Source organism: Miscanthus floridulus, chromosome 3 (assembly GCF_019320115.1).
Source record: "Miscanthus floridulus cultivar M001 chromosome 3, ASM1932011v1, whole genome shotgun sequence".
Classification (NCBI taxonomy): Eukaryota; Viridiplantae; Streptophyta; class Magnoliopsida; order Poales; family Poaceae; genus Miscanthus; species Miscanthus floridulus.
In genome coordinates, this window is record NC_089582.1 from 6,373,220 (window position 1) to 6,393,279 (window position 20,060).

General features: G+C 44.2%; 1 protein-coding gene and 1 pseudogene across 1 annotated transcript; both read left to right on the forward strand.

Annotated features, from left to right (window-relative positions):
• The first annotated feature begins 781 nt into the window (after positions 1 to 781).
• Positions 782 to 2,823, forward strand: LOC136541284 (uncharacterized; annotated as a pseudogene).
• A 5,302-nt stretch (positions 2,824 to 8,125) lies between these two features.
• Positions 8,126 to 10,579, forward strand: LOC136541285 (uncharacterized). Its single transcript, XM_066533100.1, has 2 exons — positions 8,126 to 8,274; positions 8,578 to 10,579. The coding sequence occupies exon 2, from the start codon at positions 8,608 to 8,610 to the stop codon at positions 10,177 to 10,179; it is 1,572 nt and encodes a 523-aa protein (XP_066389197.1). The 5' UTR covers positions 8,126 to 8,274; positions 8,578 to 8,607; the 3' UTR covers positions 10,180 to 10,579.
• The last annotated feature ends 9,481 nt before the right edge of the window (positions 10,580 to 20,060 follow it).

Genomic DNA, 20,060 nt, shown 5'->3' on the forward strand with positions numbered 1-20,060 from the left:
ATGCAATTGGATGCAACAAATCTTAGCTTTATTTTCTGAAACTATGGTATTACAAATCTAACATGTTTTTGGAATTTTAAAAACTCCATGCTGGGGTTTTATCCAAGCCGCAGTCTTTCACACCTCCAGTTTCTAAAGAAACACTATCATGATATCAGTTCCTATATTTTGTGGAAAAGCAATTACTGTATACGTAGCCTGCCACAAACAGACACATATACTAGTTCCTATATACAGTGCCCAACATTCAATCCCTCGACTACAGTTTGAAGCATCAGATAGTCTAGTCCTTTTTCCTAACAACAGTCTGTTTAGCCAAATTACACAGCATCAAGCAACTAGGACTGGGTAAGCATTATACCCTTGTGGAACAATTTTTCCACACCCCTCACTATCAACAATTAATCCCTGTCCTGCAGTTGATTTAACATTCCAAGTCTGACCTTTTCTCCAAGCCATGGGTTTTCACACCTCTGGTTTCAAAAGCTACAATTTCTGGCGATCATTGTCTTTTGAAACTATGGCATCCAAAGGGGCCCTCTTTATGTTTTGACCACTCGATTCATGCTCGCCAATTATGTTGGAATACATAATTTATTCAAATAATCCTTCTCGAGTTCTACCCCTGTGAAGACCATTTCTTTCACACACCTTGCTATCGGACCCATAAATGTCGATGTTGTACTACCTATCATTGCAGAAATGGTCCCTTCATATATTAATGTCCTGTCTACCTCTTTTTACTACCAAATTATCAGGAATTTCTATAAGAATCCCTCTATGTTTGTGAACTGTGTGCCTCTTTTTGTTTCTTCCACAGTTCAAATATAACATCCACAATGTCTCTCTCAGCTGTACCCAGGAAAGTTATCCACAGTTTCATATAATTTGATCGAGGTAGATTCTTGCATCCACACTTACCTAATCTTTGCTTCGATTGTATCCAGGTTCACATCATATCTAATCTCTTATGCACACTGCTATATATATATATATATATATATATATATATATATATATATATATATATATATATTTACCAGGGAAGAGTGCTAGAGACGCTTGAATCCCAATGTCGGAGATGGTCAGTTCTGCGGTTATCCAGGAGTCAATTAGCCAAATTATATCTGGTCTGGTTCAAAAATATGAGGAGAAAGAGGAAACAAATGCAATCAGACACATAGAGAGGCTAGAAATGGCACACATCAGGCTTTGAGACATCAGAAAAGTGGCAGATCACTGACACATCCTTGTTGCATTGGCGTAAGAAGCTGAAGCGTGCTGCTCAAGATTGTGGCAACACACTCCACAAATGCAAGCATAGAATCCTAGAAGAAGAAAAGATGGAACAGGAGGTGACGAATTCCCCCTTTCCCAAATGGATCGCACATGCTACCATGTCATTTGTTTTTTCTGTCTTTAACCGCAAAGACAAGGAGTTGAGCAGATCAGTTGTTAAATGATTTGAGTGGTATGCAGATGGAGCTAGTGAATTCCTGAGATTCATAGAGCTTGGTGGCGCACCACACTATCACATCATGCCCTTTGGCTCCCTTATCAAGAACCTTTTTGCAGGCAAAGAACTACACCATAAAATCGTTAGGGGAAACAATCCTTCATTACTACTATGGTTGGCGCCATTCAGAACTGCAGAGCATAGAACAGAGGCTATCATGGTATTTATAAAAAAAAGAAGGCACTGCACCAGAGGGTAATATCTACTTTAGTATGATAGTACAGTTTTCAGAGAGTACAGACATAGTTGGAATTGCAGTTAAGAGCTTGCAGTTGTTTGCCCCTCATGTCAAGTCTACAGTTGAAAATATTACCAAAGAACTTACTCAACTACCTACTCAAGACCTATCATGGGTGCCATTTGTTTATTCATACCAGAAAGAACATTGGGGTAATCTTCATAGCCTTGCGACTCAGTGGTTTCGCCCAAACCCGTTATGTTGCAAGCAGCATGATCGACAGTGTGCTCAACCTTTTAGCAACCAAGACATGGCAGGAATATCAGATGTTTCGCTAGAACCACTAATTGAATTTAATTTGCAGTGGCAAGTCTCACGGACTGTTTATAGGAAACGTAAGGCCTCTCTGTCTGGAGGTATAATGTCTCTGCAAGATTCTCCATATGTGAAAGCTGGAATTATGTTTTCACCCCATGGGTCTTCTGTAGACATGATACCAGAGAACAAAAGTTCTGAAGCAAGGGAGATAGTTGGTGGAGATCAACATCTCTTGCATACAGACATTACCTTGCAACAACTAGGAGAGATCATGCTACCAAAGGCCATTGATTACTTCTGCCAGAATGCTGAAGCGACAGTGTACCAAATGGTTTGGAAGTCCAAGCATGGGGATGCACGCATTCAGGTTGAAAGGCCAAGCATGAGAACAAGCATGCCAACATGGAGAACTATTGGGTATCCTACAAGAATAAAGCTGTTTCAAGGACAGGAAGAGGTGCTTTGGAGCCGGACACATAAGATCGCTCACTTGCTCGACTTATGGAGTAACCATGCACCCATCCAACTGCAAAGGCCGGTCATGGACTGGATTCAAAAAGAAAGGGAAATTAAGCTTGCAGAAAGAAACGGAAAATCTTTCAGAAAAGATATCCTCAATGCTAGAGTTAGTATAGTATAAAGGTTTCATAGTTACATGAAAGTAGTCTTTATTCTGTTAGTAATGAAGAAGTACTGAAGCACTATGTTGTATGTTAGGAAATTATGCAACTGTAGCACATCACATTTTCTTAGTCCCAATTTCTGTATTGATGTTATGTGTGTGTTTCACACAAATTAAGCATTTTCTGGGGATTACTAAATTATGTGGGAAACAATAATGCAATGCATTTGTAAGCCGAGACTTACAAGTATATGATGGCACTTGTAATTTTTTTCAATGTTAATTTCATCTATCTCACTAAGAGCATCCGTATGAAATTTAGAAAACAAACCAAAAAAATGCTCCTGTAGACTCTCTAAACCACTCTCCATCATCCTGCTCTCCAAAACCACCCTTCTGGCTCTCCAATTTTGGAGAGGCTACATCACTTCCTAAATGCAATACATGGTAGTTTTCTCATGACCGAGGCCCAGCGAAAGCCGAGCGGAGCGGGCAAGGCGCCAAGGCTGGGGTCATCCCCGACCCCTTCCATCCGCCTTAGCACACAGCGCTCGCAAGGCGCATGACCTCTCCCCGACATGACCCCCGGGAGGGATGGGGGGAGGTTGAGCGTAGCAAGGCATGCCTGCTCTGACAAGAGCATGCATGCCGCACTAACCCCGCAAGGACCAAGGGGATGACAGCCACCTCGTCCCGGTCAGACACTATCCCTGCGCCATGCCGCACCGACGAGACAACACCGCACCACAGTGGCAACGGGTACGACACCCACCGTACAAATACAGATCGACTAGATGCTCGTACGATCCCACCCACTACGGGATGGAGATCCACGACAAGGGGCTCGACGAAAAGGCCATCCAGACCGGCAGAGCGCCCCAACCCCAATGATCGGGGTCATGGCCCTCGGCCCCGCAAAGCGACCAAGCGATCGACATTCCAGAGCAGCTACTTTGGGTACAACGCCCCTGGGAACTAGGAGACATTGACGAAGGACACGACGGACACCGTGTTGCGTAGGACGGCTGATGAACCACCATCGAGGCTACAGTGCCGCCACGGCCGGCACAGTTGAGCCATGTCACATCCTGCCAACGTAACCAGAAGACCATGACAATAGCCATGACCGGACGTGCTCTAGAAGACGGCGTAGCTTGCAAGCCAAGTTAGCTAGGCCCTCCCTTAGGCTCTCGACCCTTCGGTCGAGAGAACCTCCTCTTTGTATAAGCCCTAGCCCCGAACTCTATATAAGGGCAGCCAAGGCACACATCTCAGGGAACGGTTCACATCCTCTACCATTCCATTCGTTCACCATCGTAGTAGGGCTCCTGGAGCTTCTCTTCAAGCAGCCCTTCGCCTAGCATAGGTCTTTCATTCTCTTCCACCATTCTTGCACCCCCCATTGTAAGAACTTTAGAGCATTCAAGCGAGGAACACACACTCAATCAGCTCTGAGACTGGACATAGGGCTTCGGCCTGAACCAGTATAAATCTTCGTGTCTATTGGATGCTACCATCGTCTACCTAGAGTAGCGCGGCAATCGTATAAGTTTACTAGTCCGGTTTACAAAACACCGACAGGTGTGTTGCATCTCCGCCCAATTGGTAGTTATCTCAACCTAACAGAAGATCAGCAACCATATGCTTATCAAATATTCCATGGGATCTTTGATGTTATAATTTAATTGTTTTCATTGCGCATGAAATGTTTACATTTTCCAATACTGGACACGAATATTGTGCTATACCATTCGTCCGAACATGAAATTTTTTTTGTCCTAAATCTGGATTATTAATCTTATGAAGGTAGATAATTTTTATTGTGAAGACCAAACATTGTTTCCTAGATTTAGAACATTACCTTGCTAAAGGACAGTTGGGGCTTGTTTGGTTCGTGTATGAACTCAGCCTAGCTTGTATGGGAGGAGCCTGGCTCCCAGTAGCCAGGCCCAATGCATGCAAGAGTGTGGTGTTTGGAGCCAGGTTGTCCCGAGATCCTATTTGGTTACTCGCATGAGGACGGGTTGCATGAGATAAAAATATATAAATATCATCATCATGACATTTATTACGGGAACCTATTCTCTTATAGCTCTTAGTTTATCTTATTACTCCTTAATATTAATAGAAATATGTTAACGTCATTTAATATGGGCTAATAATACATTAATTATGTCATTAGATGGCAAATACCCACACCACGCGAGCCTGGCCCTGCCGAAACGGCCGATTTCTGTGTTCCTCCAGAGCCTGGCTGTGCGGGGTTCCTTCACGCGCAGAGCCTGGCTGAGGGCCGATGCAGGCAACCAAACGCGCAGACAGCGATTGGCCGGCAAGTAGTGCCCACCGTGCCCATGCGCAGTCTAGGAACGCTCAGTCGCTCACACAAGACACTGCCAGTCAACTACACTGGTGGCCCCGTTTCGTTGTGCATAATCTAGGAGGGACTACAGAAGAAAACAATGGTTCGATTTGTTTTTTTTATGAACCAAAATGTGGTTCGCTATGCGATGACTAATCTTCTAGACCTGTGGGACCAATCCTCAATATATATAGTCTCTATGAAAGAACAAAGTCAACATCGTATATGTTAGCTACCATATAGAGATACGCATGAGAGATACACATGCATAACAGATCCTATATATTTTCTCCCGAAATACTACTACTAGGAGCAAACCTTTTACAATGGTTGGGATCGCTTCCTATCGCCTCCCATCGCCTACGCAAAATAGTCATTTTTGTTGATTTTATTCATCCAAGGGCAATACGGTCATTGCACACACCCCTCTCACTCCCACCCCATGCCCCACCGCGCCCCTCCCCCCACGGCGAACCGGTCAGCACGCGACGCTGCTTCTCTCCCTCGCCCTAGCCGCCGCCGCCCTGCTCTCTCCGTCGCTCTAGCCGCCGCCGGCCTCGCACGGCGTCGCGGCAGCCGCCGGCCTCGCACGGCGTCGCGGCAGCCGCCGTGCCCTATCCCTCGCTCGCCGCGGCAGCAGCCTCGCCAACGTCCTCGCTCGTCGCTCATCGGTGGGTGGCCCTATCCCTCGCTCGTCGGTGGCGCCGGCTCGAGCAGGGCGAGTGGTGGGCCGCTTTTGACAGTGGCAGGCGGAGGCGGGCGGCGGTCGTCGTCGCGGCGGGCATCCCAACAACAGCACCACCCGGCCGGGCCACCCACCGCACCGCCCTCGCCCTGGCATGATGCCGCAAGCGCTGCCTCCCTCGTCCACACCCACGCACTCACCCAGCCCCACGCAGTCCCCTCCTACCGGCGGCGGCGGTTCCTATAGCACGGACTGGTGGATGGTGGCGAGTGAAACCCTAGAAGAAGTTTTTTTTTAAATGAAGAAGATGATTTTCATCTAACTATACTACTCAACACATTTTTTTTTGCAATTATGCATTTTCCCTTTTACCCTTCCCTAAAAAAAAGAACTACAAAAAAGGAATTACCACTCCTCTATTTGGGGTCCTAATCTCCTCAATTTCGGAGGCAATGGGAGGCGACGTGACGCATATGGGCCCACCGACCATAGACACACCTATCGCCTCTCATCGCTTTCTCATGTTCTGGGCCCACCAACCATAGACGCACCTATTTTTGCACGAAAAACATATGCTTCGCGGACGCGGAGGATTGAACCCACGACCTCAGGCTTTGGGCGTTACTCATGGAACCACTCCACCCAAAAGTGACTTGTATCCATATAAGACATTCATTCTCATATTATCTTCATCCGATTTTGAAATCAGTATTTGGGTACCTAAACGAATTCAAATAAAAAAAATTTAACTGCAAAGTTGTAGATATCATAAGTCCTGCAACTTGTAGAGGTGGCAAAAAATACCAGTCACCCCTACAAATACATTTCTAGAGGTGGCTCATTTTGGGACCTATTTGTAGAGGGGGCTGTAGTTTGAGATGCCTCTATTAAAAAAGAGACGTTGCTAAAAATCATATCTTTAGTAGGGAACATTTACAGCGTGTTAGGTTTGCATCGACGCATGGCTTGGAATAATCTCATCCAAACACCGAAGCTAGCTGCACCATTTTGTTTGCATCAGCGGATGGACCGATCCGTCGCTGACTAACTCCTCGTTGGCTTGCCCACAAGTCAGTTTCTGTGACCATCCAGCTCCCCAGCAATCAGCGGACGACCATGTTCCCCGCATGTCTGATCCTAGAACAGGTGATCCCCTGAAGGATCAATTCATTCGGCACGAGATCATTCCTTAAACCAAAGGCGTTGTTAATCGCCCCTCGTCTGCTGTTTGATGCTTGAGATGTAGTGCAGCAATCTGTTCAGCCAAATTAAATTACACAGCATCAAGGAATGAGGACCGGGTAAGTATATTTTACCCTTGTTGAGACCAGTTCTTCCACACCCCTCACTGTCGTCAATAAATCCCTGGCCTGCTGTTTGATTTTAACGTCCCTAGTCTGACATCATCAGACTAGCACATTCATTAAGTTTACAGAGACATGCAAATTTGCTTCATCCACAACAAATTGCGAGTGCGAGCAACGGAAGCCCGCACACGCAGGTGTGGATCTTTCATGTGGTGAAGATGGAGCGACTCTTCTGGTTTCTGAGTTCCATATGTATGATGCTGCATTGATCAAAGGCCTTCATGTCACTTTGCTCTCCAATCAAACACATCAGTTACAAGGGCACCCTCCTAATCATTTGATGTGGTGGCGACTATTCTGAAGACCTTGTTTGAATAATGATACATTGATGGTCTTAACGTCACTTCACTCCCAAACTGCAGCCAGGTAAAGGATGAAACCCCCACCCCACAAAAAAAAGTTCTAGGTTTGGAAAACATTGAGTCACTTCGATGTAACAAACCTTATATATGGTTTTTGTTCATGGTATATTATTAAAAATTAATATGATATTGATAACACTTACATCAGATGGAGTTTTAGCAACTCCACACATGGTCTCTTTTCCCCCCTAAGCTGTGTTTTTTTCACATCTCTTGTTTCTAAAGCTATAGCTACATGATACCAACCAGGGTTTTCTGAAACTACAATATCCAATTGACCTGTTCAACTTTTCACCGTCTGATTCACACTAGCCAGTTATGTTTAGACACATAATAAAACGAAACAAACGTTCCTGTCGGGGATGACACAACATTGGTTATGCCGTCGCCCGTCGTGCCGAAGCCCGGCAATCCCCGTATCTGACGAAGAGTCGCTTTGCTTTTTTTAGGTTGCAGTGACAAAAGGACGTGCAACAGAGGCGAAACGGTCAAAGTACCTTCGACCTCCTGCCTGAAGGAGCACCTTCGCACTGCACAGGAAAGTACCTTCGCTGCAGCCACCAGTAAGCTCCAGGGTAGCGATGTCCATCGCTGACGGGGTCCAGCCCATGAAGGAAGACTAGGGCCGACATGACGCGTCATAGAGCTTGTAGTAGGTGATTCTATGATGTAAAAAGGCTAAAATGCCCAGAAACCCCTATAAATAGCCCATTTCCCCCTAAGCTGTTTGTAACAACAGACTTAAGGTCCACTTTATTATGTTATTGTTCGATCGATGTTTTGTCTGTTGAGATGTCTCCCACCTCTTGATCCCTCGGGCTCCTCAGGCGATTCAAGCGAGGATCCAAACTCAACAATTCTCGAGTTAGTATTCTGCCCCTATGAAGATTATTTCTTGCATAACCCTTGCTATTAGTCCCATAAATGTTAATGACCAGTCTACCTGTCTTTGATGAAACGACCCTCCTTATTAGTGACCTGCCTACCTTTTCCTAAGCTCTTATATGTTCTGATCTTATATTATCCCACGGTTCAATTTAGCATTCAGAATATTGCTCTCTGTACCCAGTATAGCTGTCCGGATGTCCCTACTTTTAATCCAGTTTGGTCGAGGGTACATTCTTACAACCACTTAGCATACTTTTATTTATTGATTTTTCTTACCAGGGAAGCAAAGCTATAGATTCCTGAATCCTGATGGCTGAGATGGTCAGTTCTGCAGTTATCCAGGAGTCATTTAGCCAAATACTATCTGGCCTAGTTAAAAAATATGATGACAAAGAGGAAATAAATAGAATCAGAAACATAGAGAGGCTAGAGATGGCACACATCAGGCTGGAAGCTGCTCTTGAGACTTCTAATAAATGGCAGATCACTGATACATCCATGTTGCGTTGGCAAAAGAAGCTGAAGCGGGCTGCACAAGAGTGTGATGAGAAACTGCACAAATGTAAGCAGAGAATCCTCGAAGAAGAACGCATGGAACAGGAGGTAATGAATTCCTCCATTCCTCAACGGATTGGACATGCTACCAAATCATTTGTTTTCTCCATCTTTAACCACAACAACGATGAGTTGAACCCATCTGTTGTTAAACGATTTGAGTGGTATGCAGATGGTGCTAGTGAATTCCTGAGATTCATTGAGCTTGGCGGCACACCACTTTGTCGCATCATGCCCTCTGGCTCCCTTATCAAGAATCTTTTTGCAGGCAAGGAACTTCACCATAAAATTGTTCGAGGAAGCCAACAGCCTTTGTGTCAACTATGGTTGATCCCCTTTAGTACTGCAGAGCAAGGAACAGAGGTTGCCCTATTTTTTATCAAGAAAGATGGTACAACAGAGGGTAATATCTACTTTAGTATGATAGTGCAGCTTTCAGAGAGTACAGACATAGTAGGGATTGCAGTTAGGAGTTTGCAGTTGTTTGCCCCTCATGTCAAATTTATAGTTGAAAATATTACCAACGAACTTACTCAACTACCTACTCAAGACTTCTCATGGGCGCCATTTGCTTATTCAAACCACAGAGAACATTTGTACAATCTTCACAACATTGCATCTCAATGGTTTCGCCCGAAACCATTATGTTGCAAGCAGCAGCAGCCCCATGAGGTTCCACATTTTAGCAACCTAAACATGGCAGGATTATCAGATGTTTCACTAGAACCAGTAATTGAATTTAATTTGCAGTGGCAAGTCTCACATTCAGTTTACAGCAAGCGGAAGACCTCACTGTCTGAAGGCACAGTGTCTCTGCAAAATTCTCCATATCTGAAAGCTGGAATTGCTTTTGCACCCCATGGCTCTTCTGAAGACATGCTACCAGTGAATAAAAGTTCTGAAGCAGTAGAGATAGTTGGTGGTAAGCAGCATGTCTTGCATACGGACATCTCCTTGGAGCTACTGGAAGAGATTATGCTAGCAAAGGCCGTAGATTACTTCTGCCACAATGGCGAAGCATCCATATACCAAATGATTTGGAGGTCTAAACATGGGGCTGCACGGATTCAAGTTGAGAAGCCAAGCATAAACAAACAGAGAACAAGCATGAGAGCACAGAGAACTTTGGGAGGGCCTACAAATAGAAAGCGGCTTCGACGACAGGGTCAGAACATTGGGAACTTTCTAGGTGTGCTCACTCACTTCCTCAACTTATGGGGTGCCCATGTACCCATCCGGCTGCAAAGTTCTCTCATGGGCTGGATGCAGAAAGAAAAGGAAACTCATTTACCAGAAAGAAAAGCAAGACCTATGAGAAACATATAAGCATTGATATCCTTGAGGTTGAGTCTTGGTGTCAAATGCTCCAAATGCAAAAGCAAGAGGATCGAGCGAAGCTATGAATAACATAAAGATCTTAATTTTATATTCTAATAGTCTTTATTGTTTATGTCTTTGTAAGGAAGTAGTGAAGTACGTATGTTCTACATCAGGAACTTACGCAACTGTGTCTTAGTTTAATTGTGTCACTGTCTCATATATGTGATATTGTTTGTACGTCATCAGCTGAGATATGCTCAGAATTCTTCAATCACATTGGAATCATACTGCAGTGGATTTAGTAGAAGGAGAAAATGTTAGGAATTTAGGCATTTTCATGTTAAAATGAACCCAGAAAAGTAATAGCAAATTTGTGATGACAGATAAGTGCACGTGTGTGATTTTACTACTACTCAGATTAGCAACAAATATATTCATGAACAACATACTGATCATGGCAAAAAAGAGATTGAATTTAACCAATTTGATAATAGAGATGTATCCTGCGAAGGACCCATGCTCAAGGCACCGGTGGCTCGAGACCCACTCATGGTGAGTTGGTCGAAGTTGCGGACCACAGTAGGTGCAGGAAGATGTATGTAGTGCCGAAGCCGATCCGAGGAAGAAGGGGCACTATGATCCGATGAAGAAGAAGATGGCGAGAGGTGTGGTATGGCCGTAAGGCAACAAGGAGACGGGAGGGAAGGTTATGTCGGAGGGATCAGGGAGACAAAGAGTCGAAGTGATTACGAGTAATCACCACCGTAGTGGATGGCAACTGACCTGTAAGTAACTCCTCCACATTAGTGCCTGTACCCCTTCCTCTTCCTTAGCCAACCCAAGTGGCAAAACTACCCCACACCCGCGCTCGAGCATGACATGACACGCACACATCGCTCGCTCGCTCGCCTCGCCACGCCATGGCTCGGCTTGGCTCGGCGGCGACGGCGGTGCGCACGTGTGGTACGCCTTTGGTCTCTTTCAACTTCTCTATAGGTGCACACGCATGTAGCCTATTTAAGTTGAGTCAACAATTAGTCAAAATCCCATACGGGACTAAAACTATATTGTACCACAACATTTAATATGGGCCTAGAATTAATTGATTTATAAAATAAAATTTGGGCCTAAACCCATATAATATTCAACAATCCCCACCAAATTCAAGGACACATAAGAAATGCTCTCAATTCTCTCTGTCGTTTGATATAGCAGTGTTTCGATGGAGACTGTTAAGTTGAACTTCCACTTATAGCAAAGGTTACGCTTACTCACAACTATAAAATGGACTATGCCTTGAATTGACAATTTTGTGCGAAATAAGTTTCACCCAGGCCCTTTACTGATACTAGGTTGCAAAAAGCATCCCCTCTGGTTGGAGCATATAAGTCATACTCCTAGCCCATTCATGAGTATCTAGAGATCACCTAAATCTCATAGACTGTGCTAGCAGTCGAACTCACATAGGTGTGTTTCTCAAAAGATGTTCTATAGGACAACATCTTTGCTTCAACAAGCCACTTTGAAATACATTAAGGTATAAAACCAACCTGCCTTATAGAAAAAGAATGAAGTGCATCTAACATGGGTTTAGTTAAGGGTCTTTCCTCACAGCCTACCCCTGGTTTGTTTCACCATCCTACTTCATGGGATCTCCGATCACATAGAACAGGTTACCACCATGATAGACTTCATGTGGGTCTCAAGCCCATTTCACTTGATGCACTATCTATCACATTACGTGACAGTCCCTTAGTGAATTGATCTGCCAGATTTTTAGATGTGTGGACATAGTCCAACACTATCACTCCGGAGTTTCTCAATTTTCTAATAGATTTTAATCTATGCTTAACATGCCTTGTAGACCTCATGTTATCCAAAGAACCGTTTACCTTAATTATCACAGTTTGGTTGTCACAGTTCATACAAATAGCCGGTATAGGTTTCTCTACAACCGGTAATTCCATAAGGAGTTCACGAAGCCACTCGTCCTCAGCGCTAGCGGTGTCTAATGCTGTGAATCCTGCTTCCATAGTTGACTTTGTTAAAACAGTCTGCTTGCAAGACTTCTGGGAAACAGCGCCACCTCCAAGCAAGAATAGATATCTGCTTGTGGCATAATGCTCATCAGCATTAGATATCTAGTTAGCATCCCAGAAACCCTCTAGTACCTTCGGGTACCCGGTATAGTGAGTGCCATAGCTCATAGTACCTTTGAGATAGCGCAGTACTCTCTCAAGAGCACACCAATAATTATCTCCCGGATTTGACACAAATCGGCTTAGTTTGCTCACAGCAAATGAGATATTAGTCCTCGTAGCGCTAGCTAGATACATAAGTGAACCAATAATTTGGGAGTATCTCAGTTGATCCCTTGCTATTCTTCGATTTTTCCTTAATAGCACACTAGGGTCATAAGGCTTAGGAGCAGGTTGATAGTCACTAAACCCATAGCGACTCAATACCTTTTCCACATAGTGAGATTGTGAAAGTTTAATCCCACCATTGCCTTCTTTTAGCAGCTTGATATTAAGAATAACATCAGCTTCTCCCAAGTCTTTCATCTCAAAATTATTAGACAAATGGTCTTTAATAACCTTAATCACATTAAGGGTGGTTCCAAAGATCAGTATGTCATCAACATATAAACACAAGATCACTCCTTCACCCCCACCATATCGATAATACACACATGTGTCAGCTTCATTCACAACAAAGCCGACATATGTCAAAGTTCTGTCAAACTTATCATGCCACTTCTTAGGAGCTTGTTTCAAGCGATATAAGGACTTCAATAACTTACACACCATGCCCTCTTGACCATTTGCTACAAATCCATCTGGCTGATCTATATAGAACCCCTCTTCTAACTCTCCGTTTAGGAAAGCTGCCTTTACATCCATCTGATGAATGCTAAGACCATGAGAGGTAGCCAGAGAAAGTAACACTCTAGTTGTGGTCAATCGAGCAACCGGTGAATAAGTATCGAAGAAGTCTTCACCTTCTTTCTGGGTATAACCCTTGGCCACAATCCTTGCCTTATACCTCTCAATTGTACCATCAGTCCTAAGTTTTTTTTTGAACACCCATTTGCATCCTATTGGTTTACATCCATAAGGACGTTTAAAAATTTCCCAAGTTCCATTGGACATAATTGAATCCATCTCACTCCATACTGCTTCCTTCCACAAGTCAGCATCAGGAGAGGAATATGCGTCTTCTATGGTTCTTGGTATATCATCCATAAGGTACACAATGTAGTCATCACCAAAAGACTTTGCAGTCTGTTGTCTCTTACTCTTTCGAGTGACTACAATGTCATCCTCCTTAGGATTGTGCACATGGGGTTCCTCAAAATGTTCTATTGAAATAAATTGCTCATGGGGAATTATAGATTCATGACTAGTTATGCTAGGTGCATTTTTCATAGAAAATTCACTTTCAAAAAATGTAGCGTCTCTAGACTCCATGATAGTACCAACATGCATGTCAGGTACCCCAGAATTTATAATTAAGAATCTATATCCAAAGTTGTGAATAGCATAACCAAGGAAAACACAATCAACAGTTTTAGGTCCAAGTTTGCGCCTTTTGTTAATTGGCACATTCACTTTGGCCCAACAACCCCAAGTGCACAAATATGAGAGATTTAATCTTTTCTTTTCTCATTCCTCAAATGGTGTGATTTCTTTATTCTTTATAGGAACTCTATTCAAGACATGACACGCTATCAAAATAGCCTTACCCCACCATTCCTTAGATAGACCCGCAGTCTCCAACATGGCGTTAACCAACTTAGTTAGAGTGCGGTTCTTTCTTTCGGCAATCCCATTGGACTGTGGTGAATATGGCAGTGTCCTCTCAAGAATAATTCCATGTTCTACACAGAATTTAGAAAATTCACTTGAAAAGTATTCTCTACCATGATCAGACCTTAACTGTTTAACTTTCCTCTCAAGTTGATTTTCTACTTCAACTTTATAGATCTTAAAATAATGCAACGCTTCATCCTTTGTTTTTAATAGGTACACATAGCAAAATCTAGTACAATCGTCTATAAAAGTCATGAAGTATCTTTTGCCACCTTTAGTCAACTCTCCATTCATCTCGCATAGATCGGAATGGACTAGTTCTAATAGCGCCAAGTTCCTCGCCTCCGTAGCCTTATGAGGCTTAGGAGGTTGCTTAGATTGCACACATACATGGCACTTAGAACCTTTGACCAAACTAAATTTTAGGATTAAATTTAGATTTGCAAGCCGCGATATACAACCAAAATTAACATGACAAAGACCATATATTTCACTCATAAGGGATAATAGCATTGTTCACAATCTTATTACACACATCATGCAAGGATAAGCGGAACAAGCCTCCGCAATCATAACCTTTACCAACAAAAGTTCCATACTTTGACAGTACACATTTATTGGCCTCGAAGATAATTTCATAACCATCTCGATGACATTGAGAACCACTAACCAGATTCTTTTTTATCGAGGGGACATGCTACATGTTCTTCAGTAGCACCATCTTTCCCAAAGAGAATGACCGTACCAACACCAAGAACCCGCGTATAGGACCCGTTCTCCTTCAACAAGGCGCCAGTCCCACCTACCTGATAAGAAGAAAACAAAGAAGCATAAGCACACACTTGAATATTAGCCCTAGTGTCCATCCACCACTCAGGCGAATGACAAACTAAAAGAACAATAGATAATGAATTACCATACCCAGATGTTCCTTCTTCAGCCTCGCTACCGGTGTGAGAAACACCAAACTTTGCATCAAGTGCATCCCATAAATCCTTACCTGTCGTGCAAGTGATGTAGTTGTTCTCATACTTGCTATGAAGTGCACTAATCACGACGCCTCGAAACAGGTTATCGGCTGCCAAGAACTTTTGCTCCTCCTCAGGAGTAAATTGTTCAGGCTTCGCCTGTGCGATGTGATAGCATTTCATAGCAGTTAACCACAACACTATCTTAGCACACCATATCTTGTAATTTGTTCCATCAAAATCATTTGGCTTCAAAGTAGCAGCAAAACCATTAATAGAAAATTTCCTAATATCATGTTTTTGGATTGTTAGGAATTTAGGCATTTTCATGTTAAAATTAATCCAGAAAAGTAATAGAAAATTTGTGATGATAAATATGTGCACATGTGTGATTTTACTACTGCTCATATTATCAACAAATATATTCATGAACAACATACTAATCATAGCAAAAAAGAGATTGAATTTAACCAATTTGAGAATATAGAAGTACCCTAGGAGGGACCCATGCTCAAGGCACCGGTGGCTCCAGACCCACTCATGGTGAGTTGCTCGAAGTCGCGGACCACAGTTGGTATAGGAAGATGTACGCAGTGCCGAAGCCAATCCGAGGAAGAAGGGGCACCACCAGGAAGGAGATGAAGACGATCCGATGAAGAAGAAGATGGCGAGCAGTCGCGGAGATGCTACCATTATAGAGATACACATGCATACAAGATGCTATATATTTTGTTCCGAAATACTACTACTAGGAGCAAATTGTTGTCAATAAATCAGGAATCTTAGGCAGGCACACGCGCCATCACAATTCACAAGATTTTTTGCACGAAAAACATGTGCTTCGTGGCCACGGGGGATTGAACCCACGACCTCAGGCTTTGCGCTTTACTCATCGAGAACCACTCCACCCAAAAGTGACTTGTATCCATATAAGACATCCATATTATCTTCAACCAATTTTGAAATGAATATTTGGGACCCTAAACGAATTCAAATAAAAAAAGTTTTTAACTGCAAAGTTGTAGATATCATAAGTTCTGCAACTTTGGTTTGTCATTTGAAAATTTTAAATTTCAAATGTGAGAAATTAAAACGTTATTTTCTCTAGATAAATGATTTCAAATGAAAAGTTCTAAACTATAAAGTTATATAACTCTTCGACATCTACAACATTGATTTTGCTCATTTCTCCATCCAAGATCATTTGAAAAATTAAATTTTTACTGTGCAACACCTATTTTTAGAGGCGTCTGAATCTAGCTAGAGCCACCTCTAAAAATAGGGGCATTTGTAGAGGCGACAAAAATACCAATCGCCTCTACAAATACATTTCTAGAGGCGGATCATTTTGGGACCGATTTGTAGAGGGGACTGTAGTTTGAGATGCCTCTATTAAAAGAGAGACGTTGCTAAAAATCATATCTTTAGTAGGGAACATTTACAGCGTGTTTGGTTTGCATCCCCGCATGGTTTGGAATAATCTCATCCAAACACCGAAGCTAGCCGCACCGTTTGGTTTGCATGAGCATTCAGACCGATCCATCACCGACTAACTCCTCGTTGGCTTGCCCACAAGTCAGTTTCTGTGACCATCCGGCTCCCCAGCAATCAGCGGACGACCATGTTCCCCGCATGTCTGATCCTAGAATAGGTGAACCCCCGAAGGATCAATTCATTCGGCATGAGATCATTCCTTAAACCAAAGGCGTTGTTAATCGCCCCTCGTCTGCTGTTTGATGCATGAGATGGAGTGCAGCAATCTGTTCAGCCAAATTAAATTACACAGCATCAAGGAATGAGGACCGGGTAAGCACATTTTACCCTTGTTGAGACCAGTTCTTCCACACCCCTCACTGTCATCAATAAATCCCAGGCCTGCTGTTTGATTTGAACGTCCCTAGTCTGACATCATCAGACTAGCACATTCATTAAGTTTACACAGACATGCAAATTTGCTTCATCCACAAAATTTGCGAGTGCGAGCAATGGAAGCCGCGCACACAGGTGTGGATCTTTCATGTGGTAAAGATGGAGCGACTCTTCTGGTTTGAGTTCCATATGTATGATGCTGCATTGATCAAAGGCCTTCATGTCACTTCGCTCTCCAATCAAACACATCAGTTACAAGGGCACCCTCCTAATCATTTGATGTGGTGGCGACTATTCTGAAGACCTTGTTTGAATAATGATACATTGATGGTCTTCACGTCACTTCACCCCACAAAAAAAAGTTGTAGGTTTGGAAAACATTGAGGCACTTCGATGTAACAAACCTTATATATGGTTTTATTTTTAAAAATTAATATTATATTCCTAACACTTACATCAGATGGAGTTTTACCAACTCCACACATGGTCTCTTTTTCCCCCCTAAGCTGTGGTTTTTCACATCTCTTGTTTCTAAAGCTATAGCTACATGATACCAACCAGGGTTTTCTGAAACTACTATATCCAATTGACCTGTTCAACTTTTCACCATCTGATTCACGCTGGCCAGTTATGTTTAGACACATAATAAAACAAAACAAACGTTCCTGTCGGGGATGACACCATTGGTTATGCCGTTGCAATCCCCGTATCTGACGAAGAGTCGCTTTGCTTTTTTTAGGTTGCAGGGACAAATAAAAGGACGTGCAACAGAGGCGAAAAGGTCAAAGTACCTTCGACCTCCTGTCTGAAGGAGCACCTTCTCACTGCACAGGAAAGTACCTTCGCGCTGCAGCCACCAATAAGCTCCAGGGCAGCGATGTCCATCGCTGACGGGGTCTAGCCCATGAAGGAAGACTAGGGCAGACATGACACATCATCGCTGACGGGGTCTAGCCCTCGAAACAGGTTATCGGCTGCCAAGAACTTTTGCTCCTCCTCAGGAGTAAATTGTTCAGGCTTCGCCTGTGCCATGTGATAGCAGGTCATAGCAGTTAACCACAACACTATCTTAGCACGCCATATCTTGTAATTTGTTCCATCAAAATCATTTGGCTTCAAAGCAGTAGCAAAACCATTAACAGAAAATTGCCCAATATCAGGTTTTTGGATTGTTAGGAATTTAGGCATTTTAATGTTAAAATTAATCCAGAAAAGTAATAGCAAATTTGTGATGACAAATATGTGCACGTGTGTGATTTTACTACTACTCAGATTAGTAGCAAATATATTCATGAACAACATACTGATCATAGCAAAAAAGAGATTGAATGTAACCAATTTGAGAATAGAGATGTACCCTGCGGAGGGACCCATGCTGAAGGCACCGGTGGCTCCAGACCCACTTGTGGTGAGCTGCTCGAAGTCGCAGACCACAGTCGGTGCAGTAAGATGTACGCGGTGTCGAAGCCAATCTGAGGAAGAAGGGGCACCACTAGGAAGGAGATGAAGACGATCTGATTAACAAGAAGACGGCAAGCAGTCATGGAGATGCTCCTCAAAAAACGGGCATAAGCACACACTTGAATATTAGCCCCAGTGTCCATCCACCACTCAGACGATCTGATTAACAAGAAGATGGCAAGCAGTCATGGAGACGGCAAGCAGTGCCTCCAACTACGCGTATAACATACAACGCTGCTCGGATCTGGGTTTTGTACATCAGTCTCGGCCGAGGCCAAGCAACTTCGTCAACATGATCCGGATTGAGGATTATCAAGAAGGATCCGTCCACACGGTCCAAGAGGGTGACTCCAGCTCCTCGTCTGGCATCGCGTCCAATGCCTCCGTCCACACCGAGCTCCAGCATCACGATGATGAAGGCGTCGAATACGATCTGGATATCCCAGACCACGCCCCGGGTTTCCCGCAATTTCCGTCTTTCCCACCAAGGCGAGGGGGTTTGATCAACGTTGTCAGCAATGATGAACCGCCAGTAGTTGGCGAAACAGAACAAGAAAGGATTGCACGCGAGGCACGCAATATTGACCGGTTCAATCGCCGGCAAATCGAAGCTAAAGCAGAAGAGGAGGCACGATGCATAAGGGTCCAACCACGCGACCTCAACAATGCTTTCGACAGGGTGGGGGACAAACAAGTCTTCAGGACTCCAAGCGCCAACGTAGCCGTCGCCATGGCGACAATGCAACGGCTACCCAACACCCCGGAAACCTAGGCAGTTCACGATGATATACAAGCTTATCTAACGGCTGCTATGGCTCAGACCGCAGAGATGGTGAATCAAGCCCGGGCTCCATCCGTTTCAGTCGAATCAAGCCACAACCGCCAATACTCAAGTCGCTCACAGCCACTCAACCAACGTGGCTCGCGCAACAACGACCCATCAGACAACCGTCAAGGCGGAAACGGCGGTCATGATAGTGGTCGAGACGACAACCGCCGTCGGGAGGACAACCGCCGCGACGTTCGGGATGACAACCGCCGAGATAACCACGATAATCGCCGTGGTCGCAGGGTTAATCAGGATGGCAACCGAGATCGCCGTGACGGCAATAACGATCTCCGCCGCTACCTCGGGGAACGTGATTTGCGCGATCGCATCAACCAGAGAGCCAACGATCGAGCATCCCACGAAAGTTATCGCCGTATGGAATATGACACCGCCCACGGCCCGCCGGGTCTGAAGCAGTTTACTCCGCACCTTCGCCAAGTCATATGGCCTAAGAACTTCAAGCTCGAGAAACTTCAGAAGTACGACGGCAAGGAGAACCCCGAATTATGGGTCATGCTCTACGAAACTGCGTGCAGATCAGCCATGGCTGATGAGTACATCATGTCTAACTACTTCCCAGTCGCTGTTGGCCATGCAGGTCACCAATGGCTGGTCAGCTTGCTGGCGAACTACTTTGATTCTTGGCAAGAGCTCAAGCAGGCTTTCATTGACAATTTCATTGCAACTTGCGAGCAACCGGGAAACAAATACGATCTGCAACGGATTCGAGATCAGAAAGATGAGCCACTGCGCGAGTACGTCTGGTGTTTCTCAGAGATGTGCATCAAGGTCCCGTCAATCTCCAACAACGAGGCAATCGAGGCTTTCATCACCGGCCTCCACTTCCACGACGCCCTAAGGGACAAGCTCCTGCGTAAGAGGCCCGAATCGGTTACAGCGCTCCTGGCCACCGCTAAGAAATATGCGGATGTCGACGACGCTAACAAG